Here is a 26,209-nt window from a genome sequence, read left to right as displayed (position 1 = left end):
TAATTAGATTTAAGTTTATTAAGTGTTAGAGAATTATAATTTTAGTCTTTTAATAGATATGCAGTTCTACAATTTGATCCGGTAAGGATTTGTTAATATTGGAAAATAACAAAAATGTAGCATTTTTATGATATATTGAGAAATCATATATAATATAATATTATAATAGTCTTGTTGTTTAAATTAAATAACTTAATTAAAGTTGTAAAGTTTAAAACATTTTATCATACAAAATAAAAAAAAGACAATTTTATTTGCTATTAAATTTTTTATTAATCCAAGTGAGGCTTAATTTATTTACAAAATGCATTTTATTGCATAAAAACAAATTAATATATTTGGATTAAATATAAATTGAATGAGTCAATTAAATGAGGTATTAATATCAATATGCAAATGAGAAATATTCAATTAAATGCATATAAGTGCATATGTTGAAACCTTACAAATGTAATTGATGAAAATGCAATTCATTGCATTAAATGATTTTAGCCGATTAAAGAAATTACTGGCTAATTTATCTTTATATAACTTCTCAATTGATCACACATTGTTGAAGAGACAATAACAATTGCAGAATTTTATAGTTTTTATCCTTCACTAAAAAATTGAATATCTTCTAACTTTCTAATTTCTTTTTTCTGTCTTGTTTTACCACTCTCTTTTGATCATTACAAGATTCTTCCGAAAATTCACTCCATTTTTCAAAATGAAATACTTGTTTTAAAATTTAGATATCTGGAAATATTATGTTTTTATTATTTATTTTTCGTTTATTTCTTTAGTGGATTTTTATTCTAGTTCTTTTTTATTTCTAGACTCAAGGACTAACCAGGAAATCACCCTAAATGAATTTTATTGGTTTTTATTTTCAACAATACAAGAAACTAGCTACTTCTTAATTTTTTCAAAAAAAACTTCCATTAATCATTTTAATTGTGGTTTCATACAATTCTGATTTGATCCCAGTGATAGTTCATGTACGTTGATCAAATTCGTTGTTTAGTGATTCTGGTGCTGAATCACTACAAGATTCATTATACCTTGAGAGACATTCATCTGATCAACTCCAACACAAGAGTTATACCTTGGGAGACATTCATCTGATCAACTCCAACACAAGAGTTATACCTTGGGAGACATTCATCTGATTAATTCCAACACAAGAAGGAGATGATAAAACTGTTTTAAGGTAAATAAGTGATTTTGTTCTTCGTATATTTAATTTTATTTATTTGTAACATCATATATCATATGCACATATATTTTTTTTTTTTTAATTTTCAAGACAAGATTAATGAAAAGAGTAACTATAAAGATCTACCATTAATTAAATAATTATAAATTTGAAAAATAAAATTTGATCTACTGTTAAATTTCAAGTCCTATTAAATCATGACATAATACTATTAATATACCAAATTCTAACTCTTTAAAAATAATTTTTTTTTTTTTTTTTTGTAAGAAAACTTATTTCATGAAATTAAAATAAAAAGTTAATTCTAAAAAGAATAGAAAAAAAAGAGAAAATGTAAATTGAAAATAGGGTATTTACTTACTTAAATGAAAGCCCAAACAAACATTGTTATGGTAGAAATATTGGGCCTTTTCCCATGGGGCTCTAATCTCAACTTCTGCTCATCCGCTACAGTGATCGAGATCTCGATCGATCGATCATCATGAAAATGAATCACAGTTGGAATCCGATCGATCGATCGTCAATTCAGAAGCCTGAACGGACGGATCAGCGGAGGACTTTGGCCGGCTGAAGACCATATCTGATCCAGTAATCTGAATTCTCGATTATCCTTCGGGGGGGAGATATGGGTTTTCTAGTAACAACCCTAATTTTCATCGTAATTGGAATCATAGCATCTCTTTTCGCTAGAATCTGCTTCAATAAAGGACCCTCAACCAATTTGTAACTTTCTTCTCTTCTCTTTATATATAATAACACCCCTACCATTCATTTACATTTCTTCTTGTTAATTGCAGGTTATGTTTAACACTCATTATAACTGCAACGGTATGCTGTTGGATGATGTAAGTGTCATCTCTTCTTCTTCTTCAACTTTCATTTAAATAAGATGCATGAACGTGACAATAGGGCTGCTATGAAACATCAAAGTTTTCAAATTGGAAAACATTGCTGCAATCTACTGCTCTTTATATCATTAGGTTTACATTAATTAATTAAGAAATTCCCTAAACCCTAAACCCTAAATAAGCATCCTTGGCATTCATTGTCAAAAAGAACCAATCTCATCTTAACCCAGAATTTGTTTTGTAGAAATTTAGTGAGTGAAGAGGAAGATTTTGTTGTATTACTAGGATGTTTACCATATGATGAAAATATGCCTGCCTTAGATACATAAAAGGACTAATTAGGAAATCTCAAAAGACTAATTAAAGAAACACTAACTAGGACATAATCATTAAGATATAATATAGTTAAACTATGGCAATTAGCATATATTCCACACTCTCCCTCAAATTTAAGTTTGTAACATCTACAATAGTTTTAGTCTTTGTTTACCGCGTGTTGGGAATACAATTCCCTTGCACACGAATGCCACAATCCAAACCAAGATGCACCCGCGAACCAAAAACAGAGAATAGAAGAAAGATGATCGATCACCAAGAATTTAGACTGGTTTTGGCTAAAATGCCTACATCCACTTGCCAAGGCAATGGCTTTCTCAACTAAGAATTGAAGTAGTATCGGAGATTACAACACAAAAAACTCAAAGAAGATCTAGCAACACTCACCTAAGAAGTCTTCACTCAATAACTTGAGTCTCGGGTGTAAGAAGATCTAGCAACACTCACCTAAGAAGTCTTCACTCAATAACTTGAGTCTCGGGTGTTTGTGCATTAGATTTTTTACATTATACAAGTTGATTGATTCACTTTCATTTTGGTTTGCTATTTATTTGAACATTCCTTGGTTGGTTGGTGCAGGTGGGCAATTGTTTATCTGGCACAAATGAAACCACTCATAGTCCCGATTCTTAACGAAGAATGAAATGCGATTACTACTACTACTACTCAAACCATATGCATTTTGTATTTCTATTTTTCATCAGATAAGTTTCAATTCATTTGTGTATTGTTATTTATCCCCTCTTCCCCCATTCTCTTTGCAACTTTAATAATTTTTTGTTTATCTCCCCACATATTACAACCACCCTCAGATGGTTTGTTGTTTGTTCTAAACAAAAATATGAATAATTCTCTCTTGTAATCTTTGAGCATGATAAAATAGTCTATTTTTCTCCTCTCCCTTAGTAAATTGAAAGAGAGTTTATAGAACTGATTAAAATACTAATGATCATGTTTATAGCCTTGCCCGGTCAATTTTTTTATTTTAAATTTAGTTATAATCAAACATCTTAAAATGAATAGGATAAAATAATGTTAGTTTACAAACTACAAATTCAACACATGCCATAATTCATTTGAAACCATCCTTTTATATAAAATAAAATGGATAGAAGATAGAACAATAAAACCAAACATTCATCCACAAATTTAAGAATTCCAATTCTCTACCAAATTACAAAACCTATTTTATCCAGTTATTTTATATAAAAATCAATAACCTTTCTCATATCTTTACATAATTTTTTTTGATGTAACTTTAACTTCACTCTCACATATTGTTTATCTTCTTTTGATAAAATCTTCAAATCTTAAGTGAAAATCTTAGAAAGAAAAATGATATATAAGTTGGAGAATGCCCTCAAAAAAACAATGGATGAAACAAAATTTTCGACCTTCACTACATATTAATTTGTTAAAACAAATTATAACATACCAAAAAATAATACCACAACACAATCAAAGTGTTTTGATTTCTTAAGAGTCGGCTTAAGAGACCAATGTCACGGTTTCGATTTCATCTGAAAACAATGAGTTGAAACAAAGGCAATGACTATGGGGTGTCATGCTCTTTAATTAAAAAAAATGTTTATGTTTAATCTCAAACTCCCCTTTTTAAAAGAAAAAGTATTTGTTACATTGTTTTTTCTTCATTTATTAAAATTACTATTTTTGTTCCAAAATATGTACTCACAATTCTTGCCATTTTCTTTATCAATATTCAATACTGGTAGAAACAACCATTTGGTACTTCAGATTTCACAAAAAGAAACAACCATTTGGTACTTCACAAATCAATATTATTAATAATGTTATTTTTACCACAAGTCTATTATTTAATTTATCTAGTTTTTATTTCTTTCCTATCAATCCAGCATTAGCTTAAATATAACTATTAAGTTGTAGAATGTGATGGTTCAAAGGCTTATAGTTTATACTTGTATTTCTTGAGAAATAGATGGAGAATAAGTGTGTCATTAGCTGGATTATGACTTTTTTTGGCATTTTATTTATAGAGAATTATTTTATATTCTGAATCTTTAATGTCAATTTATAACATATATACTCCATTAAACATTCTTTTTATTTTTTATTTTAGAGACTATTCAAGTTAAACCAAATGACAGGTTTTGAAGAATGTAATCTATTCTTTTTAAAATTATTGCAGCTGCTATTTGAAGCCAAATAATTCTTATTAATATTAATTTATTATTAATAAGCACCATATTGTTCTTTACTCCTAGTATCTTAGTTTTAGGTGGTAATATCAAAAGAAATGGATACTTAATAAGGGTCATAAACTTTTATAGATATTAAGGTAAAATAAATACAATTAAATTTTCCTATGTCCATAAACTTTTTAATTCAGATTAATTAGATGACAAAAACTTATCTTAAGAGAATTGTCAAATTGAAAACATCTACATAAATAAATAAAGATAGAAGGAGGTGTCCATACCTTCTTCTAGATTAAGTGAAGCTTACCCAAATATTATTATCTTTCGAAAACATTACATATAATTTACCGGAAAAAGACCGACTAAAAAATTAAAATGTGACGGTTCAATTTACCATATAATAAACACAATTCAAAGAAAAAACATTAAATATAATAACCTAAGTTTTCAAACACCTCCTCATTTTAAATTAAATTAAAAGAGATTAAATTGATTTAGATTCCAAACATCATTCCAATTTAGAGTAAAACTTCTCTCACTTTTTCAATAAAATCACACTAAGAAAGTAACAAAAGTATAATGAGAAGCCATAATAAAGTCTAATTCTTACACTCAATAAAGAATATGTAGTTTAAAACTTATAAGTTATTATCTCTTTAGAGTTTGAACACATGAATTGAACACATGATTCATGTGTGTCGATCATTTTTTCAAAAATAATCATATTTATCATTGTTTTTTTATTTATTAAAAGGTCTTTTAATAAGTTTTTTAATATATGAAATGTAATATTAAATATAGAGACCGAAAATAAATGACTTTCGCTTATTCTAAATGTGGTTTAAGGCGAGATGTAAATGTATTATGAATAACATGAAGTTGCTTAATGCACTTTTTTAATCGCTCCATGTTACTTAAAAAAAAAGAATTTATTTCAAAATTAGTATGATATTTCTTATTAAATTATTCACACAAACAAAATGGCGGTTAAATTTTTTTTTTGAAATCGATTAACAAATTATATATATATATATATTTTTTGAAAAAAAGTCTAATGTATATTAAAAATAACAAAAAAAAAAAATCATTAAACACAACAATAAAGTATTACATAACAAGAAAAATAAAAAAAATTATACTTTATAAATTATCGAGCATGTAAATTCCCGTGAAGACGATTAATTCTCCGACATACTCTATTGATTTTTTATGAACGGATCTCAAACATTATAATATTATAAATGATATGCATTGCACATTATAATTATTGAATGAATGTTAAATTTAGTTATATTTAACTAATTAATTCGTAAGTTATTTATTGGTGGATAATTTAATTATTTATGAAATACAGATTTATTTATTAATCATAACAAAAATAAACACAACTTTAAAATAAAATCAGCTCTTATTTATGAAAAATCAATTTTTTTTGGGGGTAGGAAAAGAGTTTGAATTTGCTAACAACAGAAGGGAGTGTTTTTTTACCATTGATGGAGAAAGTTTGAAGGTTTACCTACAGTTTTGATCTTGTTGATCATCTGAAACCCTAATGGAAGGGTAAAATTCGGGCTTCTCCTTCATACTTCTTCAGAGTTTCCGCAAGAAATCATCTTCCTCCATGCTTCCCCTTCAAAGTTTCTCCACGCTTCCTCTTCAAAAAAGTCTACAACAGCTATCATGTTCATTTCTCCTCCTCCTTTCATTTTCACGCCAAATTCCCATCTTTATTCTGCTTCTCAACTCTCCATGCTCCAATTCTCTCCATCTCTCTTCTGGGCTTCTTGTCCTCAGCAATTTTGATGGCGCCCACCTTCTCTTTTCCCATCATCATCTTCCTCCTCCCCCTCTTATCCGTCGTTCTGCATTCTACAACCCATGCTCAATCAACCCCTGTCGACGACGCAAGCTTTATTTCCGTCGATTTGTTCAAAAAGGGGATCGATTTCGGTAAAGATTTGGCCATTAAGAAGGGGGTTTCCGCATTGATTCCCTTTGAACTTCCCCAGATCGAGACTGCCGTCAAAATACCTCTTATTGGTACTGTTTATTTCACTCTTTCCAACATCAGTCTCTATGAGGTTAATGTCTCTTCTTCAAGTGTTCAACCTGGGGATACTGGTCTTGTTTTGATTGTTTCTGGGGCTAGGGCATCTCTTACCATGGATTGGGGATACAGATATGTTTCTGTCATAGTTATCACTGATAATGGAACTGCCTCCGTCCAGGTTGATCATACCATCTTGATTTGATTTGATTTGATTTGATTTGATTAGATTAGATTAGATTAGATTAGATTATCTGTTCATTCCCATTGATTGTTTGTTTGTTTGTTTGTCTGTCTATATGATTGTTGCTTATGTGAAAGGTTGAGAATATGGAAGTAGGCCTGGCATTAGGTCTGAAGAACGAACAAGGCAATCTTAAGCTGTCTCTCCTTGACTGTGGCTGTGTTGTTAAGGATATCTTTATACAGATGGATGGTGGAGCATCTTGGCTATACCAAAGGTATGTACTTTTCGTGCTAACGATTTGCTGTTTTACTCTTATAATAACTAAAGATGAACTGTTTATTATTCAGTATAGTGTCGGCTCTCGAAAGTAAAATCCGATCAGCCATAGAAGTTGCAGTGGTTGAGCAAATAGGAGGTGTAATTATAGAACTCGATTCCTTGCTTCAAACAATTCCAAGAGCAATTGACTTAGACAATATTGCAAGTTGGAACATTACCTCTGTCAATGATCCGGTTCTAGATGGTTATTCAGTTGGGGTAGAGATTAACGGGTTGGTGATGCCAATTGATGGAATTTCATCTTTTGGAAATAACAGTAGAAACATTCAATCAATAGTTTCTTGTGGGGGTCCGGCTAAGATGGCTGGAATATCTATACACGAAAGAGTTCTTAATTCAGCATCGTTGGTTTATTTCAACGTAAGTTATTGTATTTGTTGCTACTTTATGTTCGTGTGTAACTGATGATATGTTTCCCGGTTCGGTTGGGCAGGCAGGTGTTATGAATATGATTGTGCAAAACCAAAGCTTCTTAAATACGGCTCATTGGAAATTTCTCGTTCCTCAGCTGTATAGAAAGTACCCGAATGCTGACATGATTCTGAACATTTCTGTATCTTCACCACCCGTCTTAACCATTTCAGAGCAAAGCGTTGATGCTATGATCAATGTAGAGATTGCGGTTAATGTATTGGATGGCCATGGGGAAGCAGTACCAGTGGCCTGTATTATCTCAGTAAGATTGCTCTGCTCCTCTGATGAATATATAGAAAAATTTCATTAGTATCGATTTTTAGCATCAAAATTTCACCTGAATTATGGATGGAGCTTGTTTGATGTAGATTTTTTTATGAGGTAATTGCATTTATTTTTGAAAAAGAACCTTGTTTGATGGATTATTTGAGGTTATTTGGGCCTTGTTCGATCATGTGTTATCTAGGTTATTTAGAATTTTGGATAACTAGTAGGATATATCAAAATAACCTTGTTATTTGTAGAGTATTGAAAATTCGGTTGTTTGGTATATATTTCTTTGGAAAGAAATATTATACATTGAAATAATTCCTTGTTTGCTAAATAGTGGATTATTTTGGTTAAATGATTACAATATATAAATTACCTGTTACACATTCCAATTCAGATAACTGGTTATTTGAGGCTGTTTTATCAAATTACCTTTGCTTTTTAAAGGGTATTTTGGTTTATAATTTGAATGATATGATTGGTATTAGAGAATTGGTTATTTGAGATTAAACTCAAATAACTCAAGTAGAACAAGCCCCTAAGGGTAAGGGTATTTTAGTTCTTCATGATTTGATTGATGAATCGATTCATCATGGGGATGGACGATTCAAATCATTAGTATTGACTTGTTTTCTGTTATTGATTGTTGCAGCTATTTACAGTTTCGGGTTACCCATCAATCTCAAGGGACACCTTAACTGGAAGTATAAATATGAACGATTTCACCATGTCTTTGAAATCGAGCAGTATTGGCTCCTTGCACATTCCAATGCTTAAGGTTTCCTTTTTTTACTTCTTACATTTTTAGCGCATCTTAAGATTTTGCATCATGATCCTATTGCAGTCGTAAACTGATGATGGATATTGAAAATACTTTTTGCAGCCATTTGTAGAAATTATTCTAAGAACCGTGGGCGTACCCTATGTGAACTTAATGATGTATTGGGGAACGCCACTGCCGACTTTCATGGGATACACAATTCATAAAGCTCGTTTTCACTACGCCGATTCACGTATAGTTGTTTGCACGGATATTCATCATATGAAGAAGCATGATTCACAAAAAGTAGCACAAAAGATAGATTATAAAGAGGAAGAAGAAGAATCATATTGATACATAATTCATTGTTCATCAAAGAACAATAAGTGAATAATTCATAGCTGAATTATTGTTCAAATGTTCATTATTTTTTATTGGGTTAAATAAAAGTTAAAGAGGTTCAATTTTTTGTTCTTATTTTATTTATTGATTGTGGAGAATATTTGAGATTTATTTGTGGTTTCAATAATAATAATTTTGGTTCCTTTTACAAAATCTATATACAAGTTGAAGATAGAAGTTTGTTTTATATATTGATCTCAAAATAAAAGTTCATTTGATCAAATTTTAATAAATAAATAGATTCTATTTCATTCAAATTTTAATAAATAACTAGATGCTTATGTTTTAAGATAAATTATATATATATTTTCATTTTGTCTCCAAATTATTTTAAAATTTTGTTCTCATATTAAGTTCATGCCTCTTAAATGTTTTTCTTATTATATTAAGTCACATTAATACTGAGTTTGGTGTGAGTTACATCTTTATAAGGTATAATTTATAATTCAAGTATAAAAAAAAGTATAAATTATATATATTATTATTGATTGGTTAGAAGTATATAAAACATGATATAATTATATAAATTTTTAATTTTTTGTTTGACAAATAGTATAAAATTTCAGGATAAGAATAAAATAATATTTTGATTCTTTTAATTTATTTTTATCTTTGTTAATTATTTCTTAATATTATTTTTAATTAACTTTATCAATATTTTAAATATTGAAAGTTTATTTTAATTAGTTTAAATATTATTAATATTATATAAAATAAATAATAATATAATTAACTCATTATATTAAATTAATAATAATATATAAAAAATTAGTATTATTTCATAATTAGTTTAAAATATGAAAAATAAAATATTTTTTAAAATTATTAAACTAATGAGTATTCAATAGAAGAGATAATAATTATAATTAATAAAAATATTATTTTTATACTATTAATTATAAAATAAATTTTAACTTTCATTTTAAAAATAAATAAAATTTTCAATTATATAAATTTTAAATAAAAAATTTATAAAATAAGTTTATTTTCTAAAAAACAATAAGTAATCTATATTGATATTAAAAGATAATTAAATTTATAAAAGATTAAATAAACAATTAAATGTTAATATTATAAATACTGGATAAAAAAACAATAAAAAGAAATGAAGAATTTAATACCTTGTATAGGGGTGCGAAAATTATCGATATTATCTCTATATAAAAAATACCGTACCGTAAAATATCGAAAATATTGATTTTTTTAGTATAAAAAAATGTAAGATTAGGAGTAAGTCGGTACGGTATACCTTAATGTTTTATTCATGCCTTATACTTTACCGAAAATTTCGGTATGCAAAAAATGCATACATTTACCTTACCTTGATTTCGGTATACCTTGATTTCGATATACCTTAATTTTGGTATACAAAAAATTCATACATTTACCTTACCTTGATTTCGGTATACCTTAATTTTGGTACGATATCGGTATTATACCTTTGATACTTAAAAAACATATTAACTTAAAAAAAATCAATCTCATCGATAAAGTCTTACATATATTGAATAATATTTCGGTATAATTATATTTTGATATTATTTAAAAATTATATTTTTATAATTAAATTAATATCAAATTTATTTAATTATTTCCTTATAAATATTATATATATATATATATATAAATTATATATATTTTAACTTATAAATACTATTTCGATATTTCGGTATATCTCAATATACCAAAATTTTAAAAATCTCATACCTTTACAGTACTAATAATTTTACTATCGGTATCATACTTTACATTTTTTCGGTAAATCTTAAAAATCAATATTTTTAGTATATTGCGGTACAGTATTTTCGATATACTTGTAATATCGGCAATTTTTCCCACTCTTATGTAAAATATGATATCGATATCAAAATTATTGTAAAATAGATGTATGAGATTTTTAAATTTTTAATTTCATTTCAGAAATTAGATTTAGACATTAATTTTAAAATTTTAAAAATATCAAATTGTAAATAATAAATGAACCATTTTTTAATAATCTTTTACATCAAACATATTTGAGGCTTAATTTTTAAGATATATTTGTTTCTTTAAATTTAATTGATTTATTTATTTTTCCAAATAAATTTGATGTTAATTCAAAATTACGGTAGATCGATATATACCGAAATAATATTTATAAATTATAAAAAATACATATAATATTATAAAAAAATAAATAATGACTAACAAAATTATAAATATTTATGCTTTAATTTTCATTAGTATGATCAAACAATCATTAATGAAAGTTTTGATATAGAAAAAATGATTGTAATATTATACCGATATCTCGGTATATTGAAATCTGGATATAATGAGAATCTCGATATGATACAAGTATACCGACATTTTGGTAAGGTATAGATATGTATTTTTTAATTTATAAATATTATTTAAGTATTTAAGTATATATTGTGTTTTTTTTGAGTGAATTAAAATTTAATTGAAAATAAAATTTATCAGATTTTTAATTTTTCTAAAATTGACACATCATTCTTGTCTCATTTATTGTCAATAATTTTTTGGTTCTATCATTTCTCCTATTAATATATGAACTTAATTTGTTTCTATATTACATATTTATTTATTTTTTCCTCTCTCTATATAAACCAAGCCTGGCAGTTTCAATTCATCATATTCCTGGTAGTCAGAATCACCACATTCTCATCTTAAACTTGAGAGAGAAACCAATGGGAGACAATTATAATAATGTTGATGTGTCCACTTTGAACCTTGAAAATACATTCAGCATGAAAGGTGGTAAAGGAGAGGCTAGTTATGCCAACAACTCTAAGGCCCAGGTATACATTTTCTGTAATTTTTTTCGAGATTTGAACCCATAACCATATATACAAGACACGACAAATAAATATGGTAAACATAAACATCAAACATAACATGCCCTTATAAAGTTTTGTTTGTTTGATGATAGGCAATCCATGCAAGATCCATGCTACACCTTCTAGAGGAAACCCTAGATAGGGTGAAACTGGAGTCGCCGGAATTCCCATTTGTGGTGGCAGACTTGGGCTGTTCCTCCGGTAGCAACACAATAAATATGGTGGATGTGATTGTGAAACACATGATCAAAAGATACGATGAATCGGGTTACAATAAACTGCCTGAATTCTCTGCTTTCTTCTCAGACCTTCCCTCGAATGATTTCAACACTCTTTTTCAACTTCTTCCTCCTATGATCATGAACTACAATATCAGCCACAACATCAACAGGGAGGAACTATGTCTTGCACCCTCCGGCCACCGCCGACCTTACTTTGCCGCCGGTGTTCCGGGCTCCTTCTATAGGAGGCTCTTCCCAACCAGATTTGTTAACATTTTCTACTCAGCATTTTCTTTGCATTGGCTCTCTCAGGTTAGCTCATTCTATATATATATTCATTTTTTACTATTTTAATTTCTAGACCTAAAATTGGCGGAACTAGAATTTTGAACTCTACCCGACTAAAGATTTCTCAAAAAATCTACCCAGACTAAATAATAATATCAAACAAACAAACAAAATAAACCTAGCTAGCTAGTTTATTTTCGTAATCACTTTATATATATACAAAATATTTTGGGTAAACTTATAATTAATTCTTACAAAATTTGAGTCTTCCTCAATCAGCCACTTTTTCTGTCTCATTTTCTCATTGATATTAAATAAAGGAAATAATATTGACTATTATGAAATCTAAACTTTACTAAAAGATGATTGATGAAATAAGGTATGTAATATTTTCTTTATCAAATCTTAATTCTATGTATGAAATCTTTCATAATTCTTTTATATATTTTTATTTTATTTTATAGTTTAGAAATCTATAACTATTTAAAATTTTAATTTTTAACTTTCTATTTTAGTATTTCCATTTTAATATATATATATTGTTAAGTTTGTAGAAATATGTTGAATGTTTATAAGTTTGTGGATAATAGGATTGAATATTATTCCAATAAAATCAAATTTAATCAATATTCGAAATATTCAATTTGTCGGTAAGACGAGATGTTGAATAAAGTATAACCGGTGTAAGAGTGTGTAGTAATGTAAATCTATGGAAAAAAATGGGCATCAACATTATATTATAAACTTTGAAAAGTTGATTTCCAAAAATAAAAACTAAGAAAATATCATATTTTTGGGAGGGCATAAATGAAGATAAAAAGTAAGCCAAATTGGGACTGTTCCATCATATGGTAGCTGATCTCTTAAACAGACATTATTCTTGTATTGTTTTGTTGTTGTTGCAGCCTGCAAAGGTGACAACAAAGTTACCCCAAATCTAAAACCATAAAATCAATTGATGACTTTCACTTATGTTGTCTTACCCAATAAGTCCTACACACAATTCCAACATTATAATAATCATAATAATAAACCCTTTTGCCCTTTTTCTTTTATCCTACGTGTGCCACATTGCAAACCCATGATTTTGTCTTGTCAATTGTTTATATGTTTGAAAAGGATAGGCAGGGAACACAAGTAGTACTTGTTAATCTAACTATTTAGATCAATGGTAAAAGTTGGTTTAAGAGACAAAAGTCACGGTTCCGATTTCATCTGAAAACGCTTTAAGTTTAATTGGGAATCATGACGGTCGGGTGCATGTCATATAGATCAATGGTAAGAGTCGACTTAAGAGACAAAATGTCACGGTTTCGATTCCATATGGAAACGCTTTAAGTTTAAGCGGGAACCATGACGGTTCGGGTGTCATATAATTCCAAAAAAAAATTTAAAAAAAATTTGGATCAATAATATTTGAGTATTAATTCTTATTGATGGATACATAAACATATAGGTTCCGGAGACAGTGATTGACAAGAGATCATCTGCTTATAACAGAGGAAAGATTTTCATCCATGGTGCAGATGAGATGATAACCAATGCTTACAAGAAACAGTTCCAAACTGGTTTGGCCTCATTTCTAAGGGCAAGATCAATGGAGATGAAGAGTGGTGGGTCCATGTTCTTGGTATGTCTTGGGAGGACATCTGCGGATCCCACAGACCAAGGTGGGGCTGGCCTACTCTTTGGGACTCACTTTCAGGATGCTTGGGATGATCTTGTCCAAGAGGTATGTAATCATAATAATGAGTTGTACCAAATCATTCATTATATCCTTTGTTTCTTTTCAAATTGTTTGGATGTGATTATATAGTTTTGGTAATTTTATATACAAATAAAAGTTTAGGATCATGATAGATATATGGTCCCATAATAATTTTGTCTTAAAATAACTCACTAACTCACTAAGGTAACTCAAATTAATGGAAAAAAAATACCTTTTAATAGATCAAATGTCACAAGTTTGATTCTCACTTAAATTTAAACATAATTTGATTCTCACACAATTCTCGATCCTTCTATATTCCAAACATAAAAAAATAAAATAAAATTTATAACATGGGTCATCTTAATAAATGAAACATGGCCCCATTTTCATGATTTCCCCTATATTGGCCCTTCAAAGCCTAGTTGAGAGACTTGAACACCTCTATTATTGACTTGGATAACCTAGATATTCATAGTTTTCTTTTTCTTTCACCTTTTGCACTCAATTACTATAATGGCATGAGAATTGAAATTATTATTATACTTATATATTGTCTAATAAATATCTCATTTGTGCAAAAAATACATTACAGGGTCTAATTAGCAGCGAAAAACGCGATGACTTTAACATTCCGATTTATGCCTCAAGTATACAAGACTTTAAAGAGGTAGTGGAGAAAGACGGTTCATTCTCTATTAACAATATTCAACTTTTCAAAGGAGGTAGTCCGTTGGTGGTTAATTGCCCAGACGATGATGTTGAGGTGGGGCGAGCCTTTGTCAACAATTGTAGGTCGGTAAGTGGAGTGCTCGTTGATGCTCATATCGGGGATGACCTTAGCGAAGAGCTATTTCAAAGGGTTGAGCGTCGAGCCACGATCAATGCCAAGGAGCTTATAGAGCAGTTACAATTCTTTCATATAGTTGCATCTCTATCATTTGCATAGCCATTTGTGTTTGATGATTTACCTTATGTTTTTATAAATAGACTGTCCCTTTTATTTTATTTTTTGCTTAAATAGACAAACCTTTACCTTCTTATTTATTAGAGTTCTTGGATGTAACTAGGAGAAAAAATGGAAATGGTTGTTTGCTTTATGGAAATACATTATTATTATTATTATTATTATTATTTGAATGTCAATTTGGTCTTTTATTTAGATAAAATTTATTTTTTCATTTATAATATTTTTCAATTCTTTTTTATATAGTTAGTGACAAAATTTATTTGGTACAATAAATTTAAATTGAGAGTTCACATAATAAGTATTTATAATTTCATACAATGAAGAGTTTTCTTAAAATTGTTAAATTTATTTAAAAAATATTAGTAATATATTGTTTTATTTATTTATATATATAACAATTTTTTTGGTAAATAATAAACAAATCACACTTTGATACTAAAGAAATATAATTATAAAATTAATTACATAAGTTAATTTATTTGAATAAGTAATATATTTTTTTAATTTGTAAATATAGATTAACTTTATTTATATAAAATTAAAATTATTTATAGACGTGTATACTCGTAAAATCTTAAGATTATAAATTTAAAATTATAAGTTTAACTGAGTTAAGAGTTTAGAATAAAATAAAAAAAATTATGAAATTTTAAGAATTAAATCAAGATTTTATTTAAATTATTATTTTTTTTAATTGTAGTAGCATAATTTAAATTTTATTAAAAAAAAGTTATCTTTGTGTTAGTTTACTGTTTGGCTAAGAAACTTATATTTGTGCAATTTTATTTTGATTTAAAATTTAACTTTCAATTCTATTTAAGATAGTGGATTTTAAAATACATTTCATCACAAAATCGGTCGAAATTTTAGTTTTAACATCTTACCTACCAGAATCCATATATGCTAAGTAGGATTGACAATCTCTCATTTTCAACTAGCAAAATTAACAACAATACAATGCAGTCATCACTCGAGGTTCAAACCATGAGTACCCTCTTCAGTGGCGAAAGATTTACAACTAAAAATTATCACTCGGACAGTCTAAGACTCTAAGCCATAGAGAATTGCTCAGACATTCATTCATTCAGTTATCAGGGAGATGCCAAGAGAGCCTCGGTAGTCCCAGAAACGTGTGAAACAGCAGAATCATCTTTCGATATGGCAACATAGTTTACAGGCGCCGCAGGTCTGATGTTATCCCTCTTCGCGTCCTTGTTAATGGACCTTGAACCATTTTGATGGACATTTAATGATAGTCGTCTAGGAGTTCCATTTGTCCGAGGGCCAACCACCTTCTTACTACCCAATGGTCGAGCTGGACTTGGCTTTGCACCAAAAACAGATTCGGTCTCTGTGTTGATCTGCTCATGGAACTTTTTCTGATCCTGTCATGTTTTATTAGAATGTCATTAGAGGAAAGTGTGTTCTACACTGTAAATTGGTTTTTGTTCCTGTTGAAACTTGAAACTCAACTTACCCTTAACTTTCGTTTCTCTTCTTCTCTGTCTTGCCTGAGCAGAGCATATTCATCTAGCATTGCAAGCAAAGGAACACCGTCATAGGTAAATTGCAAACCGCTATCTTCTTCCCACGCTCGAGTTTTGGCAATTAATATGTCCACAAGAGCTATAAAAAAATGAAGTTGGAAGCGCAGAATCAAACACAAAACCCAATGTCAGTTAGTTCAAATGAGACAACTAGAAAACGGAACAAGTTTTTTGCAAGTTGTTATGCTCTTTTAAATGTGAAGCCATAAAATGACATGAAGAGGAAATATTTGGACACTGCATATACCTGGAATTTTGTTAACCAGAAGCCGGGCTTTCTCTGCCCTCTTGAGGTTGAGATGTGCACCTCTTCCTGCATTATACCTGTTGTCATCCTGTTTCAAATGCGTTACTATTAGAATGATAATGAAGTGGTTATTTAATCTCATTTAGTGTAACTTATAAAAGAACGGGGTATTGAAGTAAAAAGACAGGTATAAATATAGAAATTTAGAAAATGGAGCATATTTAAATATTTTGGTTAATGATTTGAATTATGTGATGGTAGGTTAGATGGTGGGTTAGTTGAAATTCCCAAATAAGAAAAATTCTACAAATACAAAGAAAAGAAAGGGATAATGCAGATGAGTGAAGTATCTTTTGAATTGCCAAAAGAACATTTGTTGAGGTTGTTTGTTCTCATAATGATTTTATATTAGGATTGGTTCAATATCCCTATTATCGTTTTGGTGGATTACTTGTAAGAAAACAACATCAGATCTTGCGAGAATTAACAATGGATCCAAGAGTGGGATGTCTTGCATCTCCTCCATAAATTTTGACAGTGATTGAGTCATGTGAAACTTTGTCCATCTTTTCTGACTTTTTCCATTTTGTATCAAAATCTTTAGAATGAAATGACATTTTTTTTAAAGAAAAAAAGGTTTTTGAATAGAAGAGAAATAAAGTCACTTACCCTATTGTAATCTTCAAGCCAACTCTCTTCTTCACAAGCAGACATCCATTTCTCCACTTTATCAAGTATGTCCTTCCTACTAACAGCCTCTTCCTTTGCTTTCCCTATTTGATTATCCATGTCTGCAAGCAATTCGGAAGGCTCAAAATTCCCTGACTCTATGAGGGAAATGATCTTTTCTCTAGCAGCTTCGGGATCAATCTCAACATGAACACGAGCATATATTTCTTCCAGTTCTCCTTGTTTCTTAAAAGCAATTTCCCTCATCTTACTAGCTTTTAACAGATCGAGTCTCTCTACCTCCACTTCAGCCTTGGCAAGAGAATATCAATACATTTCAGTAACACAGTGAACAAGCAAAACAGGTCTCCCAAAAGAAAATAAACTGATTACCTGCTCTATAAGATCTAGTGCAAGAGCCCCGGGAATAGTTACTTCCTCTACTGATGCGGATATGTTGCAAGTGATGTGATCAAAGAAATGTCGCTCTTCATCAGAAGTATCCATCAAATTCCAAAGATCAACTAGTTGAATTGCAAATTCTTGAAGCTGATAGAAGATATAGAATGGCACAAAGAAGATTCTTGAGGTAAGAAAAGTTAGACAGGAAAAAAAATAATCAATATTGAGCTTTTTTAATGTAGAATTTTTTTCCTTTTAAAATAATCTGATTTTATTTTAGAAAAAAAAACTTGTTCAATGTAAAAGTTGATTATGTGTGTTAAATGACTATATATCTTTTGTATTTAGTATTTAAATGTTATAAAAAATAACATAAGGATAATCCAAATAACCCTTCATCAAACAAAGACAATGCATGTTAGCAAATTGATGAGCTTTAACTGCACCTTATGCAACCTCTGCTGCTTCTCTTCTTTTAGTGCTAAGACTGTCTTAGCCAGCATAGACAGAGTGTCATTACTGATGCTCTTTGATTGCATACCGGTCGAGTCATTTAAGCTTGGATGAACTTCGGTGACAGTACTGAAGAAATCCATTCCAAGGACTGCACAAAGATCATGGACTAAACTTACAAACTCAAGAACCTTTTGCAACCTGTCACTCTGAAAAATAACAAAGAAGAAACAATGAAGTGATCAATTTTTGTACCTGATAATAAAACTGGACAAATTATCTTCATTTAAATTATGTGTTACATATTGAATGCTAAATTTTAAGTGCAAATGAATAAAGTGTTTGGAAAATAAATGTTAGAATAAAGAAAATGAAAAATATCTAAATTTTAAGTACATGTAAATTGATTTGATAAATGTGGAACTAATATTTACAAAGTCATTACATACTATTTTATCCTTATTGGGGTGTAATTCATTAACTTATGTGGATTACATTTGTCTTTTATATACTCTTAATCTATTATTGAGTTATGTAATTTATATAACCCGATTAAGCAAGATTTTTAATCTTGTTTTTAGTTTAATTTGAGCTGAATCTAAACAATAAAATGATTTTAAATAACAGTTAAAATTAACTTACTTGAAATAAGCACGTAATCATTTTAGAGTAGGTGATATGATGTGTTATCAAACACCGCCTCATATGAAAGATTTTACCTTCTCCTTTTGCAGTTCTTGCAGTTGAGATTGGAAATCGTCTAACTTTTTGATCGAAAGGTCCGACTCATCAACTGAAGGATCTCCCAGGTGTCCGTTAGTCCCAGTAATTTCTCCACGAATCTTTTGTATCTGTGATTGAACTTTGAAAAACTCTGTTATTCTCTCGTCCTTCTGTTTCCATAGCTTTTCCAGAGTAGGCGCTATAGAGGAAAGTTGTTCTTTAATTGTTCCTGAATCTCTGTCGGGCTGAAAAAATGAAGAAACTATTACTGAAGAAAGACCATCTGACAGCCTAACTCTATTTATTCGCAACATAGTAGAAATTTATTTAGTTCAAAATGGAAACTTACAATCTCAGCAAAGGTTTTGTCTCCAAGAGCAGACAAAAGACCGGTGAGTTCAACTTGAGCATCTGCTAAAGTCCTAAGAAGCTCAGCCCTTGACTTTGCAGCCTGATCTACCTTCCTCTTGTATACATCCAAACACTCTTGTTCTATCTCTAGAAGCATCTGGTCCCTCTCATCATCGTTCTCACCGACATCATCCCAGATTTTCTGCAAAAATTCAAACTTATGGTGTACCCTTTCATGTTTTTTCCTTTTCTATAAACAAAATAAGTTTTACTTCAAGATATAATGTGGGTCAACAAAAGAAGTGTAAGAACTTATCAAATGAAACAAAATCGAAAAATTGTTACTTGCCTGCAATTGTTGCAGTAGAGAGCCACATGTAGTTTCACCAAGCAGGGGATTTTGATTAGCCACTTCAGCCATTCAGACAATCTATCTATATATCTATAACCTAAACGAAAATCAACAAGGAACATCATCAAATGAACCCATTAATCTCATAAAAGGTTGAACTGCAAACAAAAAATGACCTTAGAACAAAACAAAAGGCAAAGAAATACAATCTAACGATATGGGTCATCATTCAATGTCTAATAAATATTGTTTGTTTCCAATGATAACCTACACTGAAGATATATATGAATTGAAACATAACGAAGTAACGATATGGGTGATTGAAAAAGAGTTGAGAAAAACGTAAACAATCCTCGCATTGCAAACTATAAGGAATTCGAGGAATGGGAGAAGAAAAGTGCAGGAAAAGGTTGTTAATGTCAGAGAACACTTACTTTGGGTTAGGGTTTTGGATGTCTGCCCCTGCTCAGATCTATCTATCTATCTAAAACAATCAGGAATTCAAAATTAGAAGATGGGGAAATGAAGGAAGCAAAGTGACAAATCGGGGGGAGTGAGACTGCAGAGAGAGAGAGAGAGGAAAGAAAATGGTGGTGGGGACAGTGACTGTGAGAAGTGAGAAAATTGAAAGCAAAGAGTGCCGAGTCGTTCAAACTTTTTTGACTATAAATTTATGACCAAAACATAAATTACCTTGGAAAAGAAGACATTCACTCTAGTTTTTCACTTTATTTTTTAAATCGGTTTTAGTTCTATTGATTTCAGTCAGTTTGCGGTTAATCAGTTGGTCGTTGAGAGTAATTTAATTTTTTAAATTAAGTATATTTTTTTTTGTGATAAAGGAGAGAATGACGTGTCACTACGGAAAAAATGATAAAGGATGAGAAAAGAGAGAAATGAATTGAATTTGGTCGGTTTGTAATTAATCAGTTGGTGGTATTGAGAGTAATTTAATTTTTTAAATTAAGTATAATTTTATTATAACAAGTGATAAGGGAGGGAATGAAGGGAATGGCCTGTCACCAATAAAGGGTGGTGAGAAAAAAGAAAAATGAATTGAATTTGGTCGGTTTGTAGTTAATCGGTTGGTTGGTAGTATTGAGAGTAATTTAATTTTTTAAATTAAGTATAATTTTATTATGATAAGCGATAAGAGAGTGAGTGACGTGTCACTACGAAAAAATGATAAAGGATTAGAAAAGAGAGAAATAAGAGAAAAATTGTTATTTTTTCAACCAATTAGCTCTCCAAAATTTCCTCCAAAATCTTTTCTCTTTTATTATATTTTTATTATAATTATAAATTAAATTATTAGGTATAATTTCACATTATTATAATATTATAATAACAATTTTATAATATTTTAATAAAATTATTTAAATTATTTTTATAATTTATTTTAAAAATAATTCTATACAATATAATTTTAATTTTAAAAATAATTAATATATATATATATATAAAATTATTAAATATATCTAACCTTTTAAAAAAATAACTAATATATTACCGGTTAAGCCGATAAAAATATTTAAATAAAAAATTGAACCGTTTAACCGGTAAAAAATGGATTAACCTATTAGAACCGATTAACCCATAAATCGGTAAAATAAAATCGATAAGTTATCGATTTTTCGGTTTGTTTGCACAATCTCAGAAAAGATGATGATATCAAATCTTTGTTTATTTGAAATGAGTAGTTATTTTTAATTTTTTAACTTATAAAATTGCAAATTTATTTTAAATGATAAGTGTTGACTTCTTGCTGACATTTTTTTTAGAAATTTTTATCAATACTTTATAAAGTATCTCTATATTACATTATTATGAGAGTTTGTTTAGCATGTAATCGACCATTGACTCCACATCCGTAGGGACGGACAAATGTTAAATACAATTGAGATTATTGTTAAAGAAGGTGACAATAAATATGTTTTTAAAATAGCTATCAAAAGGTCTCTTTTCCTTTTTATTTTTATTTGATTTGAATACTACATCGGATAATCCACTTTTAGTCGCGATACTTTGTAAACCTTTACAGATTGGGGTTTATAAGGTCTCCGAACAAGTTAGGATCGAACCTGATAAATATTCAATTTTTAACCCTAATTTATAATAATTTAGAACCTCGAACATCGAAATTATTTTTATAATAGTTTATTGTATCTAATTAATAATAATTAATTTTAAATCTACCTTGTATCAATCAATTGTTAAGCTTTGAATAAAATTCAAATTGAGGTATTATAAAAATAAATAAATAAATAAAACATGAGTTGAGGTAAAATACCAATAATAACATTGTGTATATATATATATATAGTCGTGTAAAAGTAATCGACGATAGTAGTGGCCATCGCAGGCAGCGACCAACAACCACATACCGCCATTGGGGCGCCATCTGCAGAGGAGGCAGTCGGGCGCGTAAGCGATCCACACAGGCATGCCATCGCACGGGAACGCCGACACATTTGAATTCAAACCCATGAGACAAAACGACACCACTTTACCTCATTGAATGCAACCACGTAAAGATGAGAAGGACAATGTGTACCTGTATATCCGATAATCAGGTTCAAGTATTTTAAACTGGGTTTGGGGTCAAACATGGGGAGAAGAAAAGGTACCCACTTGGGTACATAATTGGGGATGAAGAGTGCGTGAAACATAAATCCGATCCTCGACTATATTAATATTAAAAATAAAATGTTTTTTTATAAATTTAATGTGACATTTTAAATGTCACATCAATACAAACATAAATACATTATTTATTTTGTTCTTATCTACACTCCACTCTAATTTTATTTTTAATATTTTCAACAAAATTTATTTATCTCTTTATTACTCTTTATGTTTAACTTTTTTATCTCTCTCTCATCACTCCTCATATTAAATCTTTAACTTTTTTTCAACTCTAGTAATATTATAAGGATGACAATTTAAAATCGCTCTGTAGTAACCAAACTAAATTGTCTCGTGAGCGTTTTTTCTCCGAAATCGAACGGGAATGGGTGAGGATGGTATTTGTGTACCCCGCCCAACCCACCCCACCCCAATCTCACATCGATTCTAGCTCGAACACTATAAACACAATTAAATATATAAATTCACCAATATATTTATTTATTAATTATATTTTAGAAAAAGTTGTAAGCTTATTTCTTTATAATAATATAAAATTTCAATATATTACAATATATATTATATTAAAAAATTCATTTATATAATTTTATTTTATACTAAATTCTCCACCATTTTTTGTCCGCAATACTCTAATTTTTCTTTCTTGTTCTCCTTTTACCGTCTCCTTGAACTCGAGAAATTTAGAGAACACTTCGGACTTCTCTTTCACGAAGTACACTCAAGTGAACCTGGGAAAATCATCCACAAACAGCAACATCTATTTACTTCCCGAGTATGAGGCAATTCAGGTTGGTCACATCAAGTCACTATGAACTCGATTCAAAGGATCCTTATTTCTCGATATAGAGTTGTCGAATGAAAGTCGATGAGCCTTCCCATATTGATATCCTTCACACACATTGTCCTCCTCAATTCTCAGCTCTTCAGGTAGACCTTCGACAAGTTTCTTTCGAGACATAACACTGAGTTTAGTCATATTGACATGCCAAGCCTTGCATGCCATAGAAAGGATGTGCTTTTGTCGTTCACCTTTTTGATGTACGAATTTGATGCTGAAAGGACAAAGAGATCATTTACCTGAGTTCTAGTGTTAACTACATCCGCCTTGATTTCTTTCACGTTCCTTAAAACTTCACATCATGTGGACCGAACAACACAAGATTTCCAGCGTCTACAATATTTGCTACCGAGAAGAGATTATTCTGGATTCCTGGAACGTGGTAGACATTCTTTAGAGTAATAGATTCTCCTTTGTCGCTATCAATGACAACCGGTAATTCCTTTTTAACTTCGTGAACCGAGTTATCTACCGTGACAATACCACCGCCCCCATTATGAACTCAATGAGAACATAGAATCATCTTCAGTAACGTGATGTCTGCACCCTAAATCAATGATCCATCTTTGATTGATCTCATGTTTACCATGAGACGACTCAGTTTGCTTTTCCTTCGAAGTCATCACATCAACATGAAAAGCCTTTTCCAAGTCCTCCTCAACACGATAGTTAGACTTTTTTTCGATATTTGAACTAGCGAAATTTCCATCCAAATTTACTCGACAATTTTTATTGAAGTGTCCAATCTTACCGCACCTAAACACTTAAGGGGCTTTTAGGAATATTGGAAGAATCCTGACATGTTTCTTCTTTCTTCGACTTTCCCTTTTTCCAGCTCGATTTCTTCATGAACAACGCACTATTCGACTCCTCTTTTATACTCGTTCCAGTCATTTGTGCGGCCAACGACTCTTGAGATGACAAGAGATTTTCAAACTCCTTGAGTGAAGGTTGTTGAGCCCAACCTTGAATCGAGGTGATGAATGTTGTATACTCGGGTCGAAGCTCTCGAACAATATGCCTCTTTTTTCGAGCCCATGAGATTTTCTCATATGGGTTCAATAAAGAAATTTATGAGCATATGTTCTTTACCTTAAGAAAGAACTCCGAGACAGATCTGATTTTCTTCGTAGTTGCCAACTCATTTTCAAGCATCCGGAGACGAGCCTCATTCTTCTTATTGAAAAGACAATCAAGCGTTTCCCAAATCTCACGAGCATATCTACAGTCGATGATATGCTCAAACAGATTATGGGAGATTGACCTCTTCAACGCAAATTATGCTTTCGCGATGAATTTCTTCCACTTCTTCGATGCTTCCGCATTTTTAGCGACATCCTTAAGAGCTACATCATCGTCTACGACGATGTCCTACAAGTCTTTTCCGATCAGGTATGATTCTATTCAAGTTTTCCATATCCGGTAGTTTGATTGGTTTAACAACTCCAAACCAAGTCCAGCTACACGACCACCACTTTCCATATCGAATAACACTGATACCTTCTTTACCAATGTAACCAAACCTCTAATACCATGTAACGAAATCACAAATAGGACTTCGATGATCAAATCGTGAAGAAACTTATTAGAAAGTGAATAAAGACTTCATAAAATAAAACAAACTTGAAATGAAATTATGTCTATTGAACTTGTTGAAATAAGAACACGATTACAAAACTTATATAAAGTAAAATATAACTTAGACATTAAATTAAGAGACATTAAGAGTCTCATTTACTAGAGATAAGACCAAGAGACTTGGACAATCCAAGATATTCTTGAATAACAAAAAAACACAATTATTATTATTATTGCAATATTTCAACAAATGGAGTCTCGTAGAATACAATTGTCTTTTGTACCGAGTCATCGACAAGAATAACTTTGTAATTGTGTTTATAAAAGTATTTTTCTTGATTTATATTATCATTGTAAAGTTGTAATTAGTAAGTACATTTATTTAATCGGAGAAAAAATTAGTACAAGTATAATTAATTTAGCCCTCCAAAAAATTATTTCTTCGTCTGCCCCTATATATGGGTACCCAACTTAAAAACTTTATGATTTCTCATCATCCCATAACTACATGTGTCCGACTACAAAATTTGATCACAACTTTAATGTGGAAAATCATTATCAACTATAAAAGTCGATAAAATAATTATCGACTATAAAACTCAACGTCGTCGGTTAAAATTGATGCAAACTTTTAAAGTCGATGCCGAATTTAAAGTCTAGAAAATAAATATCAACTATAAAATTCAATGTATTAAAGTTGAAAAAATAATTGACGACTATATAAGTCGATAAAATAATTATCGATTGTAAAAGTCGATAAAATAATCGCATGTAAAAGTCGATGTTGAATGTTAAAGGTCGAGAAAATAATTACCGAATGAAAAGTCGATGAAACCATGAGAGAATCCTAAATCCCTCGTCATCAAATACATATAGATTGATGATCAACTTTCTAATATCATCACTACCTAATGATTTTACTCAAACTATTTTGTCTTGTTACGTAACAAACTCATAGTATGAACCCTTTTTCTTTTGAGAGAATATATTTAAAAAAAAAATAATTGAAAAAGAGAATTTAAAAGAGAAAATGAATGAGTGAATGACAGGACAATATAATTGGCTAAAAAATAATACAAATTTTCTCTCTTCTCTCTCCTTATATATATATATTTTTTCTAGTCAATCATATATAGATTCACTCTCTTATTCCTTCCCACTATCCTCATATCAAAAACTATAATATTATCAATGTTAAAGAATAGAAAATCAAGATTAATCACTAATCTCTCAAAAACTTTTAGTTTCTCTTTAATTGATTAAAAAACTTATTAAAAACTATAATATCATCAAAGACTTTTGAGAATTTTGATTTCATATAAACTAAAGAGGTCAGCATTCAATATTATTTACTTATAACACTTTGTTTTCTATTTTTTTCTTACATATAAAAGTATT

At 29.8% G+C, this 26,209-nt stretch overlaps 4 protein-coding genes across 4 annotated transcripts; 3 read left to right on the top strand and 1 right to left on the bottom strand.

The window, feature by feature from the left end:
- The first annotated feature begins 1,695 nt into the window (after positions 1-1,695).
- On the top strand, positions 1,696-3,277 carry LOC124939872 (V-type proton ATPase subunit e1-like). Its single transcript, XM_047480328.1, has 3 exons — positions 1,696-1,921; positions 1,996-2,043; positions 2,962-3,277. Exons 1-3 carry the CDS (start codon positions 1,824-1,826, stop codon positions 3,023-3,025), a joined length of 210 nt encoding a protein of 69 aa, XP_047336284.1. The 5' UTR covers positions 1,696-1,823; the 3' UTR covers positions 3,026-3,277.
- A 2,808-nt stretch (positions 3,278-6,085) lies between these two features.
- LOC124940025 (putative BPI/LBP family protein At1g04970) lies at positions 6,086-9,045 on the top strand. The gene is made up of 6 exons (XM_047480503.1): positions 6,086-6,787; positions 6,928-7,067; positions 7,141-7,492; positions 7,566-7,808; positions 8,469-8,594; positions 8,700-9,045. The coding sequence occupies exons 1-6, from the start codon at positions 6,362-6,364 to the stop codon at positions 8,928-8,930; spliced, it is 1,518 nt and encodes a 505-aa protein (XP_047336459.1). The 5' UTR covers positions 6,086-6,361; the 3' UTR covers positions 8,931-9,045.
- Positions 9,046-11,668: 2,623 nt separating this feature from the next.
- LOC124940650 (indole-3-acetate O-methyltransferase 1-like) lies at positions 11,669-15,193 on the top strand. The gene is made up of 4 exons (XM_047481183.1): positions 11,669-11,779; positions 11,911-12,351; positions 13,784-14,059; positions 14,631-15,193. Exons 1-4 carry the CDS (start codon positions 11,669-11,671, stop codon positions 14,982-14,984), a joined length of 1,182 nt encoding a protein of 393 aa, XP_047337139.1. The 3' UTR covers positions 14,985-15,193.
- Positions 15,194-15,906: 713 nt separating this feature from the next.
- LOC124938532 (65-kDa microtubule-associated protein 1-like) lies at positions 15,907-20,345 on the bottom strand. Its single transcript, XM_047478985.1, has 10 exons — positions 20,184-20,345; positions 19,747-19,846; positions 19,396-19,599; positions 19,043-19,291; positions 18,317-18,532; positions 17,862-18,017; positions 17,469-17,780; positions 16,800-16,887; positions 16,483-16,631; positions 15,907-16,390 (listed from the first exon to the last, which is right to left on the bottom strand). Exons 2-10 carry the CDS (start codon positions 19,816-19,818, stop codon positions 16,097-16,099), a joined length of 1,740 nt encoding a protein of 579 aa, XP_047334941.1. The 5' UTR covers positions 19,819-19,846; positions 20,184-20,345; the 3' UTR covers positions 15,907-16,096.
- Positions 20,346-26,209: the final 5,864 nt, after the last annotated feature.

This window comes from Impatiens glandulifera, chromosome 5 (assembly GCF_907164915.1).
Source record: "Impatiens glandulifera chromosome 5, dImpGla2.1, whole genome shotgun sequence".
Lineage (NCBI taxonomy): Eukaryota > Viridiplantae > Streptophyta > Magnoliopsida > Ericales > Balsaminaceae > Impatiens > Impatiens glandulifera.
This window is presented reverse-complemented; position numbering and strand designations above follow the sequence as displayed.

What these genes read in the sequence shown, in the direction of transcription:
- LOC124939872 (XM_047480328.1), top strand. Translation starts at nt 1,824, where the DNA reads ATGGGTTTTCTAGTAACAACCCTAATTTTCATCGTAATTGGAATCATA. An exon ending in AAAGGACCCTCAACCAATTT is followed by an intron (nt 1,922 to 1,995) that starts GTAACTTTCTTC and finishes TGTTAATTGCAG; the next exon opens with GTTATGTTTAACACTCATTA. An exon ending in ACGGTATGCTGTTGGATGAT is followed by an intron (nt 2,044 to 2,961) that starts GTAAGTGTCATC and finishes TGGTTGGTGCAG; the next exon opens with GTGGGCAATTGTTTATCTGG.
- LOC124940025 (XM_047480503.1), top strand. Translation starts at nt 6,362, where the DNA reads ATGGCGCCCACCTTCTCTTTTCCCATCATCATCTTCCTCCTCCCCCTC. An exon ending in CATCGTTGGTTTATTTCAAC is followed by an intron (nt 7,493 to 7,565) that starts GTAAGTTATTGT and finishes TCGGTTGGGCAG; the next exon opens with GCAGGTGTTATGAATATGAT. An exon ending in CAGTGGCCTGTATTATCTCA is followed by an intron (nt 7,809 to 8,468) that starts GTAAGATTGCTC and finishes TGATTGTTGCAG; the next exon opens with CTATTTACAGTTTCGGGTTA.
- LOC124940650 (XM_047481183.1), top strand. Translation starts at nt 11,669, where the DNA reads ATGGGAGACAATTATAATAATGTTGATGTGTCCACTTTGAACCTTGAA. An exon ending in CCAACAACTCTAAGGCCCAG is followed by an intron (nt 11,780 to 11,910) that starts GTATACATTTTC and finishes GTTTGATGATAG; the next exon opens with GCAATCCATGCAAGATCCAT. An exon ending in CTTTGCATTGGCTCTCTCAG is followed by an intron (nt 12,352 to 13,783) that starts GTTAGCTCATTC and finishes ATAAACATATAG; the next exon opens with GTTCCGGAGACAGTGATTGA.
- LOC124938532 (XM_047478985.1), bottom strand. Translation starts at nt 19,818, where the DNA reads ATGGCTGAAGTGGCTAATCAAAATCCCCTGCTTGGTGAAACTACATGT. An exon ending in AAGAACTGCAAAAGGAGAAG is followed by an intron (nt 18,533 to 19,042) that starts GTAAAATCTTTC and finishes GTTATTTTTCAG; the next exon opens with AGTGACAGGTTGCAAAAGGT. An exon ending in TCTGGTTAACAAAATTCCAG is followed by an intron (nt 16,632 to 16,799) that starts GTATATGCAGTG and finishes ATTTTTTTATAG; the next exon opens with CTCTTGTGGACATATTAATT.